The sequence below is a fragment of the Populus trichocarpa genome, chromosome 5 (genome assembly GCF_000002775.5).
Source record: "Populus trichocarpa isolate Nisqually-1 chromosome 5, P.trichocarpa_v4.1, whole genome shotgun sequence".
Lineage (NCBI taxonomy): Eukaryota > Viridiplantae > Streptophyta > Magnoliopsida > Malpighiales > Salicaceae > Populus > Populus trichocarpa.
Window position 1 is genome coordinate 4,764,286 of NC_037289.2, and position 25,209 is coordinate 4,789,494.

At 31.1% G+C, this 25,209-nt stretch overlaps 2 protein-coding genes across 3 annotated transcripts in view; both read left to right on the plus strand.

Annotated features, from left to right (window-relative positions):
* The first annotated feature begins 1,741 nt into the window (after positions 1-1,741).
* The window catches only part of LOC7455189 (histone H3.3), a 30,086-nt gene continuing 6,618 nt past the window's right edge, over positions 1,742-25,209 (plus strand). Inside the window, exon 1 of the mRNA XM_052452894.1 lies at positions 1,742-1,748. The gene's annotated coding sequence lies outside the window, so the exon portion shown is untranslated. The remainder of the gene's footprint in view (positions 1,749-25,209) is intronic.
* LOC7479181 (uncharacterized) lies at positions 17,718-25,012 on the plus strand. 2 transcript variants are annotated; one of them, XM_024602279.2, is made up of 9 exons: positions 17,718-18,476; positions 20,057-20,263; positions 20,386-20,655; positions 21,181-21,247; positions 21,334-21,525; positions 21,645-21,736; positions 23,417-23,596; positions 23,685-23,821; positions 24,069-25,012. In XM_024602279.2, exons 1-9 carry the CDS (start codon positions 17,967-17,969, stop codon positions 24,262-24,264), a joined length of 1,851 nt encoding a protein of 616 aa, XP_024458047.1. In that variant the 5' UTR covers positions 17,718-17,966; the 3' UTR covers positions 24,265-25,012. The 2 variants fall into 2 exon arrangements, 1 of the variants encoding a protein (XP_024458047.1); XR_002982048.2 differs by lacking the exon at positions 24,069-25,012 and having other exon boundaries at positions 21,645-21,740.

The following is a 25,209-nucleotide window of genomic DNA, read 5'->3' on the forward strand; positions in this document are numbered from 1 at the left end:
TTCCTCCCTCTCTCTCTTTATATAATAATCCGCCTGTTGCTGGCCAGAGTGCAGACTAGTTTCTTTTTGGGAAACCTCAAATCCAGTCCCTAAGTTTTAAATACATTTCCGATTGGGTGTTAATACATGCTATTTTATCAATTGTATCTCAAGTGTTGAAGATATTTCTTAATTGGGTCCTTTTTTTGATGCTTTTTTTGTCTGTGTGCTATTAAAAATATGATTTTTGAAAAAAATAATAGTAATATATAAAAGGGAAATTTTTTAAATGTAAGAGGCGTTTAGGTTTTATTTGAGAAAATATTTTGTTTTGGGACTGGAATGAAATTTAGATGATACATTCAAGATTGATTTGAGGTTGTTCCATCCACGGTTATATGATTAGAAATGTTTTTTATAATGAGTTTTGGAATTGATTTGTCTTTTGTTTTTTTTTTAAATTATTATTATTATTGTACCGTCGGTTGGGAAGAAGAATATATATATATATATATATATATATATGCTAAACAGATCTGAAGTCTTTGATTTGAGTATGTTTTTCGCCTTTTTTTAAGGAAATGTGATTTGCATACATTTCTTTGGCCAAAGCTTTATTTCCCTTGTTCCTCCACATGACAATCCCTTCAAATCTAAAATTCTCCCCATACATAAGAGCTCTGTAACCTAACTAAACTAGAGAAAAAAACTGAAAAACTAATTAAATCAAGAAAATTTAAAAAACAATAACTAAAAAAACCGAATTATAAAAAATATATGTTATGCAAACATGAAGTCTTTGATTTGATTGTGTTTTTCTCCTTGTAAAAGGAAATGTGATTTGCATGCATTTCTTTGGCCAAAGCTTTATTTTCCTTATTCCTCCACTGGGATGAAATTGAAAACTGCATTAAAGAATTATCATAGAATTGAGGAATAAATCGAACAAAGATGAAAAAAATATACGGTACATATAATGCACGAGTCACATGTGAGAAGGCTGCCACATTGTGGAGGTGCTTGTTGATTCTTCTGAGCTTCGATAGCTGCCTTTTCCGGTGTTGTTGTGATTATCTAGATAAGAGCTTCTTTTTTAAATGGCGGGTGACAATGTAGCTATGGTATGGTTCTGAGTCTAATTTTTTCTATTTTTTGTTAGAGGTTTTATTTTTTTTATGTTAAAGTTGATCTTTGTTATTTTAATTGTTATTTTAATCATAATTATAATTTGATTTTGCAAGATTGATTTTCAATTAATCATATAATAGAATGCTGTCAAGAATCATGAACACACAGGATAATGCAAAATGACGGAAATATTTGGAAAAAAATGGAAATGCATCATAGGAGGATAAAATCGTAAAGACCAAAACTTTGAATACCAAAAAAAGTACATTAATGATGAAACGAGTTTGAGTGAACCGAGAATGAATAGGAAATGAGCAGGTAGTTTTAGTTTTTTTTTAATTTAATTTTTAATTGTTTAATGTTAGATGTGCTAGTAGTATATTCGATTTATTATTATTATTATTGGATGACATTAAAATTTTTTATAGTGGAAAAATAAATATGTAATAAATGTGAATTATCTTTAAAGTAAAACTATTTACATTATCGAAATAAAATATTTAAAAATAAAAGATAAAGCTAAATACTTATTTTTTTTTATTAATATATATATCCAGATCAGCTTGTGTGCACCTCAACTAATTTTACGTGTCATATAGTTAACAACTATGTAAGTATCTAGTGGTCCTGAGGAGATTCAAACTCATAATTATTAGGGAACAAACTCAAGATCTGACAAATTAAGTTACTTCTCAAGTTACTATTGACCTGTTATTTAGATTATTATGATGTTGATTTTTTATTCTTGAATTTCTATAAATAAGAGTTGTTATATTTAAGAACATGGTAAATTCGATAATATTTTTACCATCGGAAAAAGATACATGTAATATTAAATGATGGCCCAAGCTTTGATTATTTTAGTTTAGTTTAGTTTAGGTAATGTTGTCTTCCGTTAATGTTTTTTATTTTCAATATACTTTGTTCGACATCTAATTTAAAACTCAGTAATCACCTCTCAAAAAGTAACAATCGGAGAAAAAAAATGTAAATAAAAACATGCAAGCGATTTGAAAATCACTTTGGTTTGTCATCACTCTGGTTCTTTTTATATTTAGCTTGATAGATGGCCTTGGTTCAGGTGGGGGCACGCAAACATTCACTTGGATGGAAACATGCTAGGTCTTGATTAGTATTGTAGTGGAATTGTGTTTTTAAATTTTTTTGATTTTTTTTAGTTTAAAATTATTATTTCTTTATAATTTTAAATAATTTTGATGTGTTGATGTTAAAAATAAATTTTTAAAATAAAAATATATTATTTTGATATATTTTCAAATAAAACATATCTTGAAAAATAATAACTACCACGTTTACTAAAACTAACATATAGACTTCATTTCTCAACCTGGTTTCCATCACCGGTCCTTCTTACACGTAACTCTTTTTGTATTTTTTGTTTGAATTGCAACATTCATCTTCCCATGGCAGTCCTTCAAATCTAAAAGTATCCCCATATATACCTCTGGAACTAACTATTACAACTTCATCAAACCTTTTTTTTATCTTGGATATTCAAGCTAATTTGTGTGTATTTCAATTAATCTCACAAGATCCTAAAATTAATGATTAGGTAAGTTTCAAGTGATCATTAAAAAGACTCGAACTGATGATCATTAAAGAACAAACCTAAGACCTAATAAGTTAAACTACCTCTCGGGATGAACTCATCAAAAATCCATTCTTACACATATCATGTATGTCCTAGAGAGAGAGAAAAAAAAATCAGCTTGAGCTTTTTACATGTGTGATTGTAGAAATATTCCTTCAATTGAATGTGTTTATTTTAATATCACTCCAACTACAAAGGTCTATTTTTAATATTTTCATAACAAATTCTGACGAACTCTTGACTCAAGTAAGATCATATGTTTTTTTATAGCTCAATACGCATACCACACAAGTCCCTTTGCAACCTGACTTTTCATTCTCCTAAACTCCTGAAATATTTAATGGATATCTAACAATTATGACATTTATTAATTGTATCTTTGAATCCTAAAAACCCATCAACCCTCGTGCAACTCTTCTCGCACATTTGATGTTTCAATATGTAATTCAAAGAACCTCTAGTATTTTAATACTAAGATATGTTTGTAATTGTATTCTAAACAACTATTTATAAAAATTACTTTTTTATATTTTTTTTTATCGTTTTGAGTTTTGATTTTAATATACTGATATCAATAATAATTTTTTAAAAATAATTACAACCGCATTTAAAAAAAAATTATGAATTGAGATCCTCTCCCTGGCTATGATTCTCACTGCCTATTCTTCTGACCTGTATCAATTATTAAGAGAGAAACCACCCATCCCCATAAAAAAAAAAACACATAATGGTGATGGCCAGTCCAATACAGCGGGCACCAGCCTGCTCCTTGGAATTTGTAGGCTCGGCAACAAATTGATGAATTTCCAGTTTTTGGGCCACAAACTAGAGAAGAGAAAGAACTTGCCGACCAAAAGGCCCACAACATGATTCGTTCGGGCTAAGGGTGTTTGCAGCCTGATAATTTATAATTGGGATCCTGCACTCAGCAGACTTTTTAGGCATTGCAACATTTCGGTGGATCTCTTTCTTTTGTTCAATAAAAGAGCTCGGGGTCAATCTAATGACTCCATCACACACACATATATGTTAGAATTTCGAGTGAAACAATGACAAGAAAGAAAAGGGAAAATAGAGTAAATTAACGGGGAGTTTTTTGCAAATAATAAAAGAATAGTTGATGAATTTTTTATCTAGAATTCTATAGCCATGCTCTTGCGAAAACAAAAACCAGAAAAAAAAAAAAAAAAGATGGGAATTATTCGTTGCATGGAGTTCACACTCCCTTCCATCACATACAAGTGAAGTCCATGAATAATCTTCACCATGGACACGAACATGGTAGATATAAGCAAGACTACAGCCTCATTCGTTTTACAAGATCTAAATTAACCACATTTCTAATTAAATCATGGAAGCTCCCTTAAAACGTAAAATATGGCATAGAATGAGAATATTGTTTCCACGTAGTTATATTTTTGTAAGGTGTTTTTTTTTAGAAAAATATTGAAATAATATTTTTTTTATTTTTTAAAATTTATTTTTAATATCAATACATTTAAATAATATAAAAATATCAAAATAAATTAATTTAAAAAAAACATTTATAAAACCAAAAAGACCAACTGGGCCTAGCGAATTATGATAAATGCATTTGCGCTTGAAAGTTGAAAGTTGAAACCCCACTTATGTGGTTTCCATGTTCTTTTGACAGTTCTGTCGCTTGAAGACATTTTTCTTCTTTTCCTGACCTCTACAAATTCCAAGTTCGAAACCAACCTATCTCAAATCCATGTCTGTCCTATTTCAAATACTATTTTCAATTGAGTGCAAGGATTGGGCCACTAGGGCACACACAAACTTCGAAGCACAAGCTATCACGTATACAAGAAACTGTCAAGATTTGAAGCTTCCTTTCCTCTCACCATCATTACATGCTCCCCTTTTCTTCATCACTAATTCACTATCTTCGGATCACTTTCTCTTCCCTTTCTTGACCCTTGAATAATGGGCATGCTTTGGAAGATTCTCAAGACATACTCTGCGAGAAAGCTCTATTAATGCACTTCCTTTGGTGGCTGGCTGGCCATCGGGTTCTTTTTGTGTGACATCAAGGGCCATTTTAGCTTTTATCCTCTCTTTTTTCCAGAGCAATATACTTCTACTCGATCGCCTGACAAATTTCTTCATTGGTGGTGATCGCCACCACACGTGGCTGTGAAATCATCCTCTAAAAAAGTTGATTGATCAACTGAACGGCTTGCCATTACCAAAGAAAATAAAGAGACACTAGAGCAATTTGCTTTGTCCGACGCCATCAATATTCAACTCTCGAAAGAAAGCAGAACCGCCAAATTGCCACTAGAAAGGAAAACGAGAATCTAAAGAGATGGATGGAAGAAGACTCGATCGACTCGATTAGTCATGTGGATCTACTTTCAATTAACTCTAAAAATAATAAGTTTGACTCTTTTTCTAAACCCTAATGAAGCCTTCAAATGAAAGACAGGAATATGCCTTTGTTTTCTAAAGGGTAAAAGTTATACTGAATGCAGTAATTATAAATCGGGAAGAAGGTTTTGAAATAGGAGCTCGCATTAATTAAACTAATAAAAATAAATAATTCTTTCAGACTTTTTTAGTTTTGGTATGGATCTGTATACTTTTTTACCAAATTAGAGATTTATAAATATAATCACCGACAGTTAATAAAAAATACATGAACTCTTGATTGAAAAACAGAATTTAAAATAAAAAGTGCTTGAAAACATTGAGAATTCCTAACAAGTTGACGTTGAATTGGTTTTACAAGTCGAGTCCTCATTCTAATAATAATAATAATAATAATAATAATAACAATAATAGAAAAAAAGTCTAGTCCTCCTATAATTCAGACCATGACATTGGAAAGTTCATATCGTAGCTATCTGATTTAACTCATCCGCTACTAAAGTACACGGGAGTATGTTGGTTTATGTTGTTTTTTATATGTTTTAAAAATATTAAATTAATGATATTTTTATATTTTTTTATAATTTTGATATGTTGATATTAAAAATAAAAAATATATATTTTAATATATTTTAATATATTTTCAAATAAAAAATAATCTTAAACTCAGCATATAGCATCTGTAAATACGAGTCAAAACATGTATTATGTTTCCTCTTATTATATTTGTACTAAAAAATATATTTTACTATCAAAATTTAAATTTGGTTCAATAATTAAAAAAAAATTCAATTTATAAAGTTTAATAACTTTCTTTACACAAATTTATTTATTTATAATATTATTTAATAATTTTAACAACAATCATTTTTAGTGTCGCTGCTATCACTGTCATCACTCATACGCTAGAACCATCATCCCTACTTCATCATTTAATATATTATTATATATTCTTTTATTATTGTATTTTCACCGTATTATTTATCAAATATCATAAAATATTTTTCATATAAAATAATATTTTACATATACATAAAACTAACATCTTTCATGTTAGGGTTTTTTTATTATATAGTTTTGATATTTTTATATTAAAATAATTCAAAATCACATAAAATTAATGTTTGATCATTTCAAATGTACTTTTGAAAATTAATATTTTTCATTAAAAATAATATTTTACATATACGTAAAACTAACATCTTTCGTGTTGATGTTTTTTAGGTTTTTTTATTATATAGTTTTAATATTTTTATATCAACATGATTCAAAATCACGTGTTTGATCATTTCACATGTACTTTGAAAACTTCTTTTTTGAAACACAGTCTGAACAAATTATCAAACACATACAAAACTGTAATTCAAACTAGCCCAAGAAAGTCCCAATCCCTTATTAGTTGTCCGGGTTTGGCTATATGCAGATACGTCAGTGCATTCAATTTTGTCGTGGATTCAATTTTCCACGAGAAGCCGATAAGAAATGGATGAGAAAAATGTGCTTCAGATCTCAGCTCCACCAAGGAAATTGCACAAACGGCAGGGAATTTCACCTAATAAAGTAAAAGAAAACGACTTCCATTGAGAATAGCGAAAGCAAATGAAAGGCCATGCAATCAAAGTCTAGAAGAGACTAAAGCTGGAGCAACTTTAACTTTATGCATAAGATTAAAACGGCAACCATTTTGATGGTCTTTAGTAGTAACAACTTGGGATTAAGAGATTTGTTTTCTATGTGGTCTCAGGTTCGAGCCCTGTGGTTGCTCATATGATGACCACTGGAAGTTTACATGGTCGTTAACTTTAGGGTCCGTGAAATTAATCGAGGTATGCGCAAGTTGATCCGAACACCCACATTAAACTAAAAAAAAAATCCAGCTGCAATGTATTAATTTCCATGCAAGAAATCGAATTCAGACAAGTATCATCCAACCCCTCCCCCGTACAATAATTCATTCTATCATGCTCTCTTATTTGGTTACGTGCGCATCTGGGCTCCGGCGCCCTAGGGGTCCTCGTAAAAATTAATAATTTAAAAGATAAAGACATGGACTTGTCACTTGTAAAGAGGAATTGTAAGTTTCTTCTTACAATTTTGTTGTGTTTATTTTAAAGTTTTTTAAGAATCAACAAGCCATGCTGGATTATTGTATCAAGGCTAGCTTTTCTCTACATCCGTAGACACAAACTCTAAGTAGTCGGTCGTACATTTAAGTCAATAGTTATCTTAAAGATCTTCGTAAGATGATTGTACAGTACTATGCTCAAAATATCCCATCAAGTTGTCCACGGCACATATATTTTTTCTAAAAACAAATTGGCAAATAACTATATAATAGTTTTAAAATTTGATTTAAAAAAAATAAATTAAAGTTTTTTTTAATATATCCATTCCAAAAAAAGAAACAAATTGGAGCATCAAAAACTTAATGAACTTGTTTCAATATGAGATTGAAACAAAATTATTTTTTTAATTTTTTAAATATTTTTTTTTAGAATCACTAATACTTACATTGTGTTTATTTTGAATATGTAGAAATTATTGGAAAGAAAAAATTATGATTCAATTAATTTTAAGATAATTTATAAATTGAAAATTGAATGTAGAAGATACTCATTAATTTTGACAAATAAAAAAACTAACAATAATTATTCAAGATAGTTTAAATGATGATAATTAATGATTAATTTTTTGTAATACTTCTTTGTTAATTGTATTTTAAATGTGAATTTCATGAATACTTTATGTTTTTATTGACCCAACTTACTTACTCGTGATCCGGTAATTGTACCGGGTTTAAAAACTTCGGTTATAATAAGAAGGCGGTTTCTTTCAGTTCTGGAAATCCACCTCATTACAAACAAGAAGAAGAGCGTGAACGGTCCATTTTCCATTGATTGTCATGGAAAAAGGAGGACACGAACGAGCCATGAGTGTTTGGCTTGAGCGCGACGTATCATATCTGTCACATCTTTTGTCTTTTCAAAGGTCAACTCTTACATTTAAAAAAGGCATCAAATAGTTAATCTAAGATAAAACATCATTACTTGTTTGCAAGAACATTGGATTCACCTACGGTTTATGTATGCATGTATTGTTTGTTTTCATACTTGGATTTGTAATTAAACCTTACATTTATTATTTATTATTTGTTGTTGAGATGAATTGTAGTGTTTAGTATTGCATGATTATTTTTTAAAATAATTTTTACTTAAAAATATATTAAAATAATATATTTTTTATTTTTTAAATTTTTTTTTAACATCAAAATATTAAAAAATTATTTTTTTGAGAAAGGCCTAGTATTCTACTTGCCGCTTTTTTAACATGATTCTATTTATACTCTCAACGACAATATCAAAATCATGGGTCTAGCTGCTGTGAGGGTCTAGCTGCTGTGGTCAATCGTGTGACTTGTTCCGCCCCCGTTCCGGGTTCGACACTCTATGTGCACGCCTGTCACCCCCGCAGTGCCTTACCTGTTCCTGGGCTTGCAGGATGTCCAGTATGCCGTGGGGAATAGTCGTGGTGCGCGTAAGCTGGTCAGGACACCCCACGTAAATAAAAAAAAAAAATAATTCATGGGTCTATTCTTGGACCAAATCAATTTATTTGATTGATTGACGTGGTAGAAGCTACTGTCATTGTTGGTTATTACATAATTAATGATTTTTCTCATGCAAAATCTTAATCTATAAACATATTATAATGTGTGAGGTCATTACCTGCTTAATCGTGTTATATTTATTTATTTATTTATTAAAACGTCACATAGTAAGCCTTTGTGATTTATATACATTTTGGCAAAGCTTTTCTCAACCAAAGAGGTAAAATCATAACCAGCATGATTGCCTAAAATACCACATGGAAACAATTATTTCACGAGGAAAACCAGGGCGCAAGCATGTTCCAATATTGAATGATTGATCACAACAAGACAATAAAATTAAATTAATTAACTGAGACCCAAAAGCTCCTCTGACTTTTTTTCATCTTTGCAATAATTAAGACCACATTGCAAACTGGGTGTCGTGCAATTAACATGATGAAATTTCTCTGTGATTCTAGAATTCCTCTTTCATAGGAGAATATATATTTTGACTGAATTTTTTTATGTTTTTTCTATTGTTTTATTGTTGAAAATAAATTTTTAAAAATAAAAAATATATTATTTTTATATTTTTATAAACAAAAATACTTTAAAAAATAATTACTATTATTGTCCCGAACACCCTCCAAATTTGCTTATATGAAAATAATGAGATATGCCGGGTGGCCCTTAGATCTTTTTTTCCCAAATAATTTTAACTTTTGGCTTTTTCTAGAAAAGAAATTTTAATTTAACCTAAGAAACAAAATTTTTGGCTCTCGATATGTATAGAAATTAATAATTTAAGATAAGAAAGAACAAAATAGCAATAATAAATTAAAAATAAATGATGAAAATGATTATGCTTATGATCATGCAAATTGAAAAACCACTAATGCAATTCTAATAGAAATTTAGGTTGTTTTAGCCGTTATATATTGAGTTAGGAATATATGTAGCATGCATGTAGAGGAATACTTAGTTTCTTTATTTAAAAACCTGGCATTAGTATAAATAACCTAATATCAAATCCCATTCGATTATGAATCAGAGAAATCAAGAAAAATTGATAGTTATCTCGTTATGCAATGAAAGCATACTTTTCAAACCCGGCCCGACTGGTTGACCCGGGATCCAGCAGATCCGGAGTTGGGCCGGGTTAAAGAAAAAACAAAAAAAAAAAAATTCAGCATGATCCGGTTAAAAACTTGATTATAACCTGTTTACTTTTATTTACTCGGTCAAAATCCATGATAATAACGGGTCTTGAATTAAAGCATTAGCATGAGGCCGTGAATAATATAGGCATGCACGAGATCCAAGGAATATTATTACCTATTCTCCAAACCGCGTGAAAAAAAAAAATGTGGCCATTTAGTGTTTTTCCCATTTTGCCCTTGTAACAAAACACTTTTATTGGCACCTTAAAAAAACAGAAAACAGGTGTAAAACAGTCATTTTATAGGATGTAAAAGTCAATGTATAATTGTTGAAGGATGTAAACGATTTTTCATAAATTTTGTGGACTTAGAAACACTACTTTGCCCTCGAATGAAGAAAGAAATGTTTGATGCTGAGGAGTGATGGGATTTTCTAATTTTTTGCACAGTGTAATTACTCAATTAACCTTGGAATTAAATTTGTTAAACCTTTGCTTTAGGGTTTTTTTTTTTTTTGTATTTTTGCACATGTTTTTCTGTTATTATCAGATGTTTTTTGAAAAATGTTATACCGTCCAAGGTGTTTTTTGATTTTTCACAGTAGAGCCAACCATGCTGCGCGACTAGTGGGAGTCTATTCACGCCAGTTCAGTCCCCATTTGGTTTTTTTGTCTTTTTCCTTTCGTTCTTTCTTTTCCTTCTCTACCTTCCTTGTCTGTACGAAGAGATGACACGGTCAGCTACAGCGGAGCCACGAGTACATCTTAAGGCATCCATGACCCAATATTGTATATTTCAACAAATAACAAAAGATTAATTTAAATAGTAAGCTTGCCCGGGTTCATGCCAGTTCATGTTAGGATAATAAATTATTTATGTTTCAATGGAGATGGAAGTGGTGGATGGAAAATTCTTTGGATCATGTAACATAACTGGGATGCATTTGCCAGCCCTGAGATATATTTATAGAAAATATACTTTTCTAATCTTTTAAAAAACATTCTTTTCAGGTCTAACAGAACCATAGGCATGCCACATTTAGAAAATGTTTGGGAATGTAGTTGCGGTTATTTTTTAAATTGTTTTTTACTTAAAAAAATATTTAAAAAATATTTTTTTATTTTTAAAAAATTATTTTTGACATTATTGTATCAAAATGATCAAAAAATACTAAAAAAATATTAATTTAAAGCAAAAAAAAAAATTTAAATTTAAATTTTTTTAAAAATACATTTGAAACACAAACAAAAAATTGTTTTTTTTCCCTTTTCAAAGAAAATTAGTGGTCTTTGATATTGGGGAGTATATTAGTTTTTTTTCAGTGTCTATTAGTTTTCAACCAATTGATTTGGGATAGAATCATTTTTTTATTTTTTAAGTACATCAAAATAACTCAATTATTTTTAAAATTAAAATCTTTAAAACTACCGTTTAGAGGTTTTTTAATCTTTTCATTTTTTTAACATAGGAAAATGAATAAATTACTCATATAAGCAAAATTTTAAAACTTGTGTCCATGAACTTTTTTATCTCTTCATTATTTATTTTATTGTCATCAAGTTGAACGACAGTAATTTAGTATTTTAATAATAATAAGATATTATTATAACAATATTTAAATTGTATGGAAACATTATTGTTTCCCCACACATAATTTACTGTGGATTACAACAGTAATTCAAAGTGTTTTTCTTCTCTCTTTTTTTATGCTAACTTTCCCTTTTTTCTTTTTTTTTGTTTTTTTTTCTAAATTATTTTTTTTTCATTTATTTTTTCTTTTTTTTAAAAAATTATTTTTATTGATTTTACTTTTTAAATATTGACCTGGTTAAAATTTTTACTTTGTAATTTTTTTCTTTAAAATACTGTGGATTGCTGTGATGTTTTTCCATATAGTTTTTCTATTTTATTTCTTTATTTTTCAAAATTATATTTGTCGATTTTTTTTAATATGGAGCTGATTGAGAATTTAGTTTTGTAATTTTTTTTCTTTAAAACATTGTTGATTGCTATTGTGTTTCTCCGCGTGATTTTTTTATGATTTTCTCTAAAATTATCTTTTTTAATTTTATTTTTTAATATTGAGTTGGTTAAAAATTACAGTTACAATATGTGAGGAAAGCACTGTAACTTTCCTTGAAAATTATTGTTGCTTGCTACAGTGTTTTTTCTCACGTGGTTTTTTTCTGTTTTTGTTATATTTTTCCCTAAAATTATCTTTGTCAATTTTATTTTTTAAATATTAAGCTAGTTAAGAATTGCAATTACAAGTAAATACAAGTTTTTCCTCACAAAACACTATGGATTGATACAATTTTTCCTCACATAGTTTTTTTTCTAGTTTTTTTGTGTTTTCTTTTTTTGTAATATTTTTTTCCAAAATTATCTTTGTCAATTTTATTTTTTTTAATATTAAGTTGGTTAGAATTTAACTTTGTAATAAAACTTAATTATGTAGGGAAAGCATTGTAGTTTTGCTCATGAAACATTGTGGATTGCTACAGTATCTTTCCACGTGGTTTTTTTGTGATAATTTTTTTCAAATTATCTTTTTTAATTTTATTTTTTTAATATTGAGTTGTTTGTGAATTACAAGTCATTACAAATAAGGTTAAATCATATGGGGAAGCACTGTAGCTTTCATCACAAAACACTGTGAATTGCTACAGTGTTTCCAACATGATTTTTTTTCTTTTTTTTTGTGTTTGTTTTTTTTTTCTAAAATTATCTCTGTCAATAATTTTTTTTTTTAATATTGAGCTGATTAATAATTTAGCTTTGTAATTTTTTTTCTTTAAAACACTGTGAATTGTTGCAGTGTTTTCCCATGTGATTTTTTTATGATTTTTTCCAAAATTATCTTTGTCGATTTTTTTGTAATATTGAGTTGGTTAATAATTATAATTACAATAAAGCTAAATCATATGAGGAAAGCGTTGTAGTTTTTCTCATAAAACACCGTGGATTGCTACAATATTTCTCTAAATGATTTTTTATTTTATTTTATTGGGAAAAGCGCTGTAGTTTTCCTCACAAAACATTGTCAATTATTGCAACGTTTTTTCTCATGAGTTTTTTTCCTTCCAAAATTATCTTTGTTGGTTTTTTTTTTAATATTAAGTTGGTAGAGAATTTAGCTTTGTAATTTTTTTTGCTTTTTATTAACTGAAAAGCTAGATCATGTGGTGAAAACACTGTATCTTTCCTCACGAAACACTGTAGATTGCTACAAATCATTTTGTTCAGTCTCTAAGTTTTTGATCACCAACACAACTTTTTTTTCCGTCATGAAATATTTGCTTCATCATATCTTTAATAACTATTACTTATCTAGTGTTGGTTCACAATTATAACACCATCAAGTGCATTTGTTTTATAAGCCTGCGGCAGCGCGCGGGTATGTCATCTCGTTTAAATAAAAAGGTATGTGGGAGGCATTTATAATCTTTTTGCGGTGCATGCAATTCTCTCGGTAGTAAAAGACTACTTTTTATTGTGTCATTGGAATTGTTGTGGTATCTTCTTCTTGGCACGGCAATGGAAGTGAGGCGGTTTGCTACTGATAGTATCCCCCCTCTATTCTCTCTCTTTTCGTCTAAATTTGTATCAACCATTCAAAATTTTAAAATTATCATTTTAATTATTGATATTTAAACTCTAACAATTATCTTTCTGGTTTTTAATTTATGTTATTGGTCATTTTATGAAATTTTTATTTATTTTTAATTTTATCATTCAATTTTAATTTGTGATATGTTATTTTTTTAATTTAATCATTATTTTTTTTATTGTTTTTTTCTTCTTTTTATTGAATTGATTTTTCTTTTCAATTTCATCATTCAATAAAAAATTAGTAGTTGTCATCTAATTTATTTTTATTTGAATTTTTATCCTCATTTTTTAAATTACTATTTTTGGTTTTGGATCCCTTTGTATAATTGATTTTTTTTTCAATTTTATCATTTAATATTTGACTGTTAGGAATTGAGTTTCGTGATTTTTTCAAATATGGTGCTTTGAATCTAATGACCCGGGTCACGAGTTTAAAAAGTTAATGCGGGTTGACATCATTTTTTTATCTTTTTTTTATTTCATCATTCAACATATTTTTTTTAAAAAAAGGGCTTTGAGGTTTTATTTTTTACTAGGTTTTTCTAATATCATGATCTAGATCACGAGTTTGATATGCTAACTTGTGTTGGTTCATCCGTTATTACCTAAGTTATAAATTTGTTATGCTAACTCGAGTTGACCCGACTTTTTTTTTGTCTATTTTTTTTATCCAATTTCATTGTTCCATGTTAATTAGTTAAGAATTGAGCTACGTTATTTTTTTTACAAAATTTGTTTTTAAGTTATTGTGATCATTTTTTAAATTTAATCTATTTTTTATTATTTTGTTATAATCTAATTAAAATAAAACCAATTTATTTAACTTATTCGATTCTAATTTTTCCTCTTCTTTAATAAGTGCCTATGATATTTAAATATTTTTTTTTATGGAAAAAAATCTGACCCATATAGGCTCATGTCTAATCCTAGGCTCCTAGCTATTGCCAAATGTAATATCGCATCGTTTATACTTTATACCCCTTGACGTGAATTGTTCTCACAGTGTCCACTGTCCACCACATGCAATCATTTTTCTGCGCAAAATGTCATATTGTTCACGTCCCTTGTTGTCAAAATGAGCACATTTTCTACCCACGGATTTTCTAGCACGGACACCATCGATGAAGAGGTGAATTCAATTTCATGAGATATATACAAGCTCATATGTACCGATAAATATGTATAGAATAGCTTGATCTGCTAAATTAAAGAAAAAAATTAAAATAAACACACCAACCGAAAAGAAAACGATGATATTGGATCTAAAAAAAAAAAAAAAAGCCATTGATAAAGGTTCCTTGCACCCCAAAATCCTCATGGATTTGCCAGCCATTATCAGCCGACCACCGATCAAATCATTTTTATAAAGCACCGGACAAATCACAGTATAAAAGCACTCGCAGCATATTTGTATCTAACTTTGTGAAAATGCCTCGTAACTGTCCGAGATGCCATTGCTCAAAGCTTTATCACGTTGGATTCCCTTCGATAGTCAAATTCACTTGTCAACCTTGGATGATCAAACTATAAAAGGAATTAGCTTTGATTATTTCCAACCTTGTCCCTGTGTTGTCTGTATGGTCATCCCGTTCACCTACTGATTTCTATCGATTTATTCTTGGGGCAAGTACACTTTCCTCGAGAGACCAATCCCATACCGTTTCACTCTTTTTAGGACATAACTGCTCACATTTTATTCGAAGGTTGATTCTAATTTCTAGGTAAAGAGTTGGTGGATGGATGGCTAATAAAGAAACAAATTTCCAAAACTTGACGAGGTTTATTCACTGGATTTGAGTCTTTTCCAAAACTAGTGGATGGCTTATTCACGTTTATATAGCCACGACTCATACTAATTTGAATAGAAATAAGGCTAGTAGTTAACTTCCGAGTGGAAAGAAATTGACTTCACAAGAGTCATCTAAAAAAACAAATTGTTATTTTTTTTAAAATATTTTTAAGATGGTTTTGAAGTGTTAATTTTAAAAATATAAAAATAAGAAACCACTTTCCAAATTTTTCTGTGTTTGTTTGCCATTAGAAAAGTTGGTCAACGGAAAACATTTTCCAGTCAAAGAAAAATTTGGCTTGATTTCCAGGAAAGTGTTTTCCTATAAATTTTGGGCGGAAAACACTTTCTGAAAATTGTGAAAAATTTAGAAAAGTCATATTATTTCCTGATTATATCAAATTTAGTCATAAAAACTTTTGATTGCTATATATATTTTGTTTTGAATATTTATTTTTTAATTTCATCTCTTAAAATTTAATTTTTATATTAACTTTGGTTCTCATTTTTATAATTGTTATTTGCTTTTCTCTTATCATTTTTTTATTGAAATTTTTTATCTATCAAATTTGATCCTTATTCTTTTGATTGTTACTTATTTTATTTGAAATAATTTATAAAATGTTAATTATTATTATTTTAATTTCTTCATCTTTTATTTTTTTTATTTTTTAGATTTGATCTCTATTATTTTGATTATCATTTATTTTATTTGAGATAATTTATGAAATTATATTTTTTTCAATTTCATTCTCATTCAACTTTTTAGTTTGTAAGATTTGTTCCTCATTACTTAATAAACTTGAGAAAAATAAAACATTAATAAGTTATTTTCCAACTCATTTTCCATGACATAACCAAACACTGAAAAATGTTTTCCAACTTATTTTTCATTATATTATCAAATATTAGAAAATAATTTACTTTCTCGGAATTCATTTTTTTAAAATTTATTTTTTTTAAAAAAATATTTTCCAGCAAATAAACAAGATCTTGGAAATCCAATTGAAAAATGTGAAGCAAATAATTGACGCGATATCAGATTTTTTATTTTTTTTATTTTATTATTATTATTTTGGCCCTATTATTATTATTATTATTATTATTATTGCCCCTTGCTTGCCAGTGGATGTTTTGTTCTCTGCAACGCAGGAAATGAGCCAGCTGAAATGCAGAATTCATGGGGGAGCAATCATAAATTACTCCATCAGATCAAGCATCATGCCATGATCAAGACAAAAAAAAATCAATTAAGGAAAAATAAACACAATCATCCTCTCGAATCGGTAGCTCTCATTTCTCCCCCGTTCGATCACCAGAAATCACATCGAACGATTAAAAACTTATAAAGCACCGTCCTCCTCCAAAATCACACAGATATTTCTTCTTTATTAGTTTCGGGTTTCTTGACTTTTTTTCTGCTCCTCCGATATGATGCTTTCCCCCATATTAAACCTCATATTACAAAAATAAGCAATCAAGTCATTGAATTTTAATTTTGTAGAAATACTTGGCCGTCAACCCTGAATATTCCCTGCCATAAATGATATGTCAAACTCAAGATTTAAACATTATTTTGTTGTATGTTCGTCGTATGAATTATAGATCATTCTTCATTTTCACAATATAAACATTAATATAAAAACGGTCATAAATGGTACGTCAAACTCAAGATGTAAACATTATTTTGCACGCTTATTATTATACAAATTACAAATTATTTTTTATTTTCACAATGTAAACATTAACATAAAAACTTTAGTCTATTCTTTTAAATAGATTTTCAGATAAAATATTTTTACTCATCCAATATTTTTTGCATCTAAACTTGATAGCTTTTAGTTAGATATTTTCGATGAAAAATATCTTTCATTAAACTATCTAGTAGGTGGCTCAGTGGTAAGAGCTTGAGACCAATGAGTTTGCTCTCCCTGTGGTCTCAGGTTCGAATCATATAGTTGTTAATATTGATGGCCACTGGAGGTTTATATGGTCGTTAATTTCAGGACATGTGAGGATTAGTCGAGGTGCGCACAAGCTGGTCTGGACACCCCGCGTGAATAAAAAAAAAAGAAATCTTTCATTATCTTTGAGTCTCATCTAAAATTTTTATATTTTTTAGGATTTGAACTTAAAATTTATTAATAAAAATCTTAAAATTGAGGTATTAGAATATCTTTGTTATGATAAATTGCACTTGATACAGAGCTAAATTGCTTAACATCTAGACAACTTTCAAGAGTAAATATTCGAAAAAGAAAAAGCAAAATTGGACGGGAATTGCCATAAAATAGATTCAAGAAATGCACTCCACGGTCGCATAATTTATTATTCAAGGATCAATATAAGAAAATAAACCAGCACAGGGATGATAATTGACTAATATCACTAAACCATAAATATTGACAATTTGACACCCCCCGCCCTCCTCTCTCTAACATATGCCCGGGTATCACTGAGAATCAGCTTCTGTTATTTCAATGCAACTCGCTCCATTGCTACAACAATAAAAAAAAAAAAACTAATCACTCCAAAATAAATAAATAAAAGTAAAAAAAAATACATATAAAAGCCAGGCAACTCATTAGCTAAAGGAAAACACGACGCTCTCTCTCTCCCTCTACATTTTCTCATGAGAACCAGCAGCGGTAACAAGCACCGGTGAGTTACAACGCCGTCGTTTTTTCTTACCAACCCGGTTTTCCCATGGCGAAGAAAGAAAACGACGACGTCTCAAAAACCTTCCACTCCTTGGTAGAAAGCGCAGACCGGAAGTTCGCTCGAGTCCGCGACCTGCCATTGTACGGACGCTCCCCGCAGAATCACTACTTTCAGAAAGTGTTCAAGGCGTACATGAGGTTATGGAAGTACCAGCAGGACAACCGGTCAAAGCTAGTTGACTCCGGTTTGAACCGGTGGGAAATCGGAGAGATCGCGAGTCGGATCGGGCAGTTGTATTATAATCAGTACATGAGGAGTAATGAAGCCAGGTTTTTAGTTGAAGCGTACGTGTTTTACGAAGCGATTTTGGAGAGGAAGTATTTTGATGCCGGCGGAAGTGGTAAAGCGAAGGTTGATGTCGGTGTTAGGTTTAAGGAGTTGAGATTTTATGCTCGGTTCTTGCTTGTTGCTTTGATTTTGAGCAAGATGGATATGGTGAGATTGCTTGCTGAGAGGTTTAAAGCTCTTGTTGATGACTGCAAGACGAATTTTCGAGTAAGTTGATTTTTTAATTTTGCTTTGTTTTTTTTTTAGAAGAAAATGTTTAGTTTTTGTTGATTATTTATGTGATTTTGGCTGCAGATGTTTTGTCTCCATTTTAGGATTTTTTTATTTGTTTTTTTGGTGGATTATTGTTTTTTTTCTTTTATAGTAATTTACTGACTTTGAATTTTTTATTTATGTGGATTCGTCTTCTTGTGGAGAATTGTTTTTTTATTGAACTTGGTAAGGAAGGAAATTGTGGAATAGGAAACGGTTAATTAATTGACTTTGAAGAAAATTAAGCGGCTCGTTTGGTGTAGAAAGGCAATTTTTCGGATTAGTTAGAAGTCAGATTGCTGAATTTGTGAAAATTGGAGCTCAATTTTACGTTTGTTTGGTGAAGGTTTAAGAATTCTTATGTTTTGGGGTGATAGAATGAAAATTTAGCTTTTGATATCTGTTAAGGAAAAGAATTAATTAATTTTTTAAAGTTAATTTGGCGCTTTGATTCTCGGGGATGCGTTTCTCAAACTTAATATAGAGAGATCGTTGCTAAACACTGGATTGGGTTTCTATTTACAGTTTACTGGAAATAAAGACCTTGGAAGTTGGAAATAAAGGGGTAGCAATCCTAAAGAGGCTTAGACCTTTTTAGTTCTAGGTGATAAAGGGGTCTTTTGTCAATGAATTTTCAAGTATTTACATGTTAATCTACTTTAAACAGTTCTTTAAATAAAGTTGACACACTCCTATGGGAGGTTTTTGTGTTTAGTACTTGTGTGTTTTGGTATTGTGGTGCAGAGTGCTTTTCAAAAATGCCTTTTGCTTGAAAATGCATTGAAATGATTTTTTTCAGATTTTTTTTTCATTTTTGATATAAGCGCATCAAAACCATCGAAAAGCACTAAAAAACATCAATTTGATGTTTTTTCAAATGAAACACACTTTTGAAACGCACCCAAAAGCAGAAGCTACAACACTCTCAAACACTACAAGATGGTAAAGTTACTGTTCCAGGACATGCCAGCTAGATGTGGCATCTGGTTTTATGTCATTTCATGTGAATGAATTTTGTGTAATTGCAGCTGGCATTATGCATTATATATTATACCTATCTTATAAAAAAACACCCTATTTTGACGGAAAGGAAGCGTGGCATCGTTTATTATGTTCCTTCTCTATTGACCATCTATGGAGCATCATGTCCAAATGGTTAAGAGCACCAACAATGCTCATAACGATTGGTAGTTAGTTCAGTTGGCCTAGTTGCATTGGTTCTTCCAAAGTGATAATTGATAGATCATTGCCAAGAATAGAGTTCAAGCAATAGAATTTGTGAGGCTATGTTGGGTGAGGCAATGGATGCAATGGAAAGTATAGCTACTTATTTGGTAGAATGAATAATTTACAGTGTAAATTTGACTTCTGTGCATTTCTATATGAGACATGGACTAGGAGGCTTGTGGTTAATATGTCCAAATTAACTAGGGAAAATTATTGATTTTCTGTGTTACCATTATAAGTTGAAATGCTACATGTAACTTTCTGTCAACACTTGCATGAACAATAACAAATGAATTATTTGTCCTCAGGAAACAAACTTCAAAGAATGGAAGCTAGTGGTGCAAGAAATTTTCCGCTTTATGGAAGTTGATAGTGCCTTCACTAATGTCAGGCCTTTGCGGTACTGTGCTCTATTTGATTCTCATGCAGCTTCTCGTCCTTATTTGGCTCGTTTCCATGCGAGGAAGATTGTAAAATTCAGAGATGCTCTCTTGACAAGCTATCATAAAAATGAGGTAAAATATTTTTTAGAGTTTGTAGGACTGGTTATTGATAAGTTCACATGGAGCTTAAATTAGCTAGTTGGCCCAATTAAGTGAATTTTTTTGTAACAAGTTATGTTTTTTGTCATTTTCAGGTTAAATTTGCGGAACTTACTTTGGACACTTACAGGATGATGCAATGTTTAGAATGGGAACCTAGTGAATCTTTCTACCAAAAGCGTCCAGTTGAATCAGTTTACAAAAAGCATCCAGTTGAATTGAGTGAAAATGGCACTCTAATTGATCATTCTGGAGCTTCTGGATTGATAAATATAAACTTGGCTGCAGATTTGACCGATCCATCTTTACCATCAAATCCAAGGAAAGCTGTTCTTTATCGTCCTTCAGTGACATATTTGCTTGCGGTTAGTTCTGAAGATCTTACATTATTAAGTTACCCAGCTCTGTCTTTTATGCCTCAGTTGAGGCTGCTCTGCTTTTGAAGCAATTGATGTCATTTTTGTGAGGCTTTTCTGTTTGCATTATCAGGATTTCCTGTCAACCAGGCCCCATGCGAAATTTTTTCATTTCATCGAAAAAATTGTGTGGTAACTTCACTAGCATGGAACACAGTCGTAGTCAGTGTATGTTGTGGCAGAATTTTTCTGTGCAAGTAAATTTTGTATGACACAGTGACATCAGCTGTAGAACACGGCTCAATTTAACAAAATCTTATACAAGTAACATGTAGTTTACTATTTGAAAACCATGGTACAAGTATACTCGTGACTTAGTTTTCCCATTGGAAATCAGCGGGTAAGGTTCATATATAAGTTTCTGACCATTTCACATTTATTCCTTGAGGGCATATTTTTATTTTTCATTCCTTCATTGCCATGCTATATACTCCAAAATGCTGGTTTCAGTTTGACTAAATTATTCACTCACAGGTTATGGCAACAATTTGTGAAGAGCTCCCTCCAGAGAGCATCGCGCTCATATATTTATCAGCCTCAGGTTAATGATCCTCCATAAGCTAGTACAAGTCAACTGATTGTGTCTCATCATCCTAGACTAATTGTCTTCATGAATCACTTCTTCAGGGAAGGCTGCTCGAAGTAATGTTTTTCAAGTAGAAAGCTCTGGAGAATCAAAGAAATCTTCCAAAGACAGAGTTGTCTCTGGAGCATTCAGTGAACAGAAAATCCATGCACTTGAATCCCATTGTAACGGGAAGAGAGAGTCAAGTGACTACCATGACAACTGTCTCTGGTTAGGTCCTCGGGGAAATGGTGGTGAGTGGCTGCACTTCTTTGTTGCTCTTTCTAGTGTTTAGCCTCAGTTTACTGAATTTACTTTATCACTTTCCTGTGTTGCTGTTCCACTCTAAGGTGTGATGCTTTTGGATTTTCAGGGTCAAATGCCCTTTACCCTGGCGATATAATTCCTTTCACTCGAAGACCCCTTTTCTTGATTATTGATAGTGACAACAGCCATGCATTCAAGGCAGGTTTGTCATAACCTGTGAATAGCTTGTCGTAGAAATTGGATTGATTCTACAGTCTAGTGTTTAGAATTATTTTTTCTGGCTTGTGGTGGAACTGCATTTAAATTTAACATATGATGATTTCGTGTCTACAAATATCATTGAACATGATGGATTGCATTCATGCTTGCCCATTGATGTGGGTGTCTGTGTTTTGGGAGGGAGAGAAAATATGTTGCAGATTGTTCAAAAAAGAAAGAAAGAAGGAAGGAAAAGGAAAGGAAAACATGTTGCAGAGGATCTTTCTAAATTAAATATTTCATCGGTGCATGCATTGGATTTTTTCTGGCTTGTGGTGGAACTGCATTTAAATTTAACATATGATGATTTCGTGTCTACAAATATCATTGAACATGTTGGATTGCATTATCCATTGATGTGGGTGTTTGTGTTTAAGGAGGGAGAGAAAATATGTTGCAGATTGTTCAAAAAAGAAAGAAAGGAAAGGAAAGGAAAGGAAAACATGTTGCAGTCATTAGTGCATACATTGGAATTTTTTCTGGCATGTGGTGGAACTGCATTTAAATTTGACATATGACAATTTTGTGTCTACAAATATCATTGAACATGATGGATTGCATTGTATGCTTGCCCCTTGATGTGGGTGTCTGTGTTTTTGGAGGGAGAGAAAAATGTTGCAGATTGTTCAAGAAAGAAAGAAAGAAAGAAAGGAAAGGAAAACATGTTGCGGAGGATCTTTCTAAATTAAATATTTCATCGGTTTATTGCATTGGAATAACTTGCTGTTTGCATGCACATGCAGTTTAAAACTGCACTAGCTTTCATCAATCAAACTGTTGGATGTAACTTACTATTAATAATGCCAACTTCAAGCTTGATTGTTTATTGATCTGTCTTGCATTTGTTGTAATTAATAAAATTGTTCTTTAAACATGAAGAGCTGTCTGTTTAGACAATAATACCTATTGGTATGATGTACTTGAAAACTGCAACTCTATCTATATAAAAAAAAAATTTAGGTAAACTGAAGTGATTGATCTATAAAACTTAACACCAGTATCTAGAATATATATATAGACAGACTTATCATCTCACACCCTATGTCTTTCTATAGTACAGTGATGGTATCAACTCCTATGGCCGTGTTCTATTCAGCAAAATAAAAATAAAATAGTAAAATATTTACTACTTTTAATCTATACCTGGTGTGTTCAACTGATGTGCACAGTAGATGCAAAAGCCAAGGTTTTATGTTCCACTGATGCACATGGCAGCTGCTTGCCTGATTTATTTTAATCCCTTAATCAATATGCTAGTGCTGATTTATTTATTCCTTAATCTTCACTGTACTGTGGAGGAAGCAGCTACATTGTTGACCTCTTTTGGTAGCGAGTTTGATGGGATTCATTTCTTCCTTAATCTTCAATGTACTGTGGAGGTAGCTGCTGGGCATGCATAGCCTCATCTTATGACATGCATTTAGATCTGACTCCTTTCTACCAATGTCAATTTGTCTTGCTGGCATAACTGCAGAGGGATTTATGAGGCAAATATTGTCAATGCTTCTTATCATTCATCTGCAGGGTGTATCATACCTAGGATTCTCTGCATTTCATCTTGCCCTATTTAGTTCTGGTTTATCCGTAAAGTTGTTTATTTGAGTTGTGGATGATTTTCAGGTCCTGCATGGTGCAGAAAGGGGAGAGCCAGCTGCTTTGCTTCTTTCACCTTTGAGGCCAGCATTCAAGAATCCATCTGCTGTTGATACAACACATAATGGAAGTCAATTTACCTTTTTCCTGACTGCTCCTCTGCAGGCATTCTGCCAGATGGTTGGCATCACTTCTGATTCTGATATGGTAAGTTGTTGGTCTAAGTTCTTTAATTTGTATGATAATTTTCTTATTCCTAGTTTTTCTTTTATGGCTAATGACACTGTTCTTTTAGGATTCTTATAATGATGCTGAGGAGATACTTTCCCTTGCATTCTCTGAGTGGGAGGTTATTCTCTGTACATCAAAAGGCCTGGATCTGGTTTGGGCACAAGTTTTATCTGATCCATTTCTACGGAGGCTTATTCTTAGGTACAGTTATCTCTCAATAGAAGCAAAGTATTAGTAATCTGTGGAGTTGTTCAATATCCTTTATGCATTTTGATGGTTCTTGACTTGTGGCTGAAATGGTTCTTACAACAATAGGTTGGCCATGTAGATGCAGGACCCTTTCCCTTTTCATTCTTTGCTCCTTTCTATGTAATGATTGTTTTTAGTTTGGATATATTATTGGATTTTAGCTAATCCTCCAACATATGTTTATGGAATGTGTCTCCAGATTCATATTCTGCAGATCCGTGCTCTCGGTCTTCTGCCCTCCTGAAGATGATGAGCAATATCTGCCCGTTTGCCTACCCCATCTTCCCAGTTCTGTCTCTGCGAGATCTGAAGTTGTGCAGTCAGCTATAATCCAGCTCGCAAATCATCTTAAGGTTGCAGATTGTTTTCAATTTGATGACAAGGAAGCAAGATAAAAGTGCGGGTTTCTGGCTCTGAACTTCAATTAATTTAATGAGGTAAATAACTCCAGGAATTAGACCAGTTGGTTTTAAAGGCATTTCAAACTGCTGGTCGAGAAGAGAAAATTAGCCGCGCATGGTTGTTTCTGCTTGTTTAATGGTTGACATGCCAACTTACACGTTGTGGTTTGCTGTCTTAGGATGGTGCTTGATGATTTCCAGTTGTTAATGAAAATAGATGCTAAGTTGTTTAGGTGTTCGTCGGTGTATAATCTAATTGATTTATACTTTCTTAGAGTTGTTATCAAGCTAGTGCTAATTTTTTTTGTTCTTGTAATAGAAAATCAGGTTAGTCAGTCGAAGGGAATATATGTTTTTTTTTTTTTTAATTTTATAGTGGCAACGGATTCATGCATTATTGCTGAAGCCGCGGGAAAGGCACATGTAAATGAGCACTGGAATCCTTTAAAATTGCTGTGCAATTTACAAATTCGACTCGGTTTAATTGTTCGGTGTTCTTGGGTGGGTCCCTGTTCGAGCTACGGTTGTGCTCACCGCTTCTCTTTTCGGGATTTTATTCCCACAGCAATGGATGTAATAATTAGTTTTACTTGTTTAATCTTCATATTACTTAAATCTAATTCATAAATAACGTAATCATCTCAATAAAATGTATCCAAATTATGTCAGATGACAATTGAAATGTAATTTTTATTTTGAGACAATGTAATAGATGTACAATCAGCGTGATCAATCTTCTGTCTGTCTAAGATCTATCTATCAATGTAATAGCAAAAGGCTACATCAACAGAAAGACTACGCTTGAATATGGTTACGGCGAATCATGTTCATGCCTCGTGTAAAAAAAACAAAGAAAACTACGAAGTGAGACGAGTTTATTATGTCATTTTCTATATATAAAAAACAGGAAAAAAAAAATGAAGTATTCATGAAGTTTTT

What these genes read in the sequence shown, in the direction of transcription:
- LOC7479181 (XM_024602279.2), top strand. Translation starts at nt 17,967, where the DNA reads ATGGCGAAGAAAGAAAACGACGACGTCTCAAAAACCTTCCACTCCTTG. An exon ending in AGGTCCTCGGGGAAATGGTG is followed by an intron (nt 21,526 to 21,644) that starts GTGAGTGGCTGC and finishes TTGGATTTTCAG; the next exon opens with GGTCAAATGCCCTTTACCCT. An exon ending in TCACTTCTGATTCTGATATG is followed by an intron (nt 23,597 to 23,684) that starts GTAAGTTGTTGG and finishes CTGTTCTTTTAG; the next exon opens with GATTCTTATAATGATGCTGA.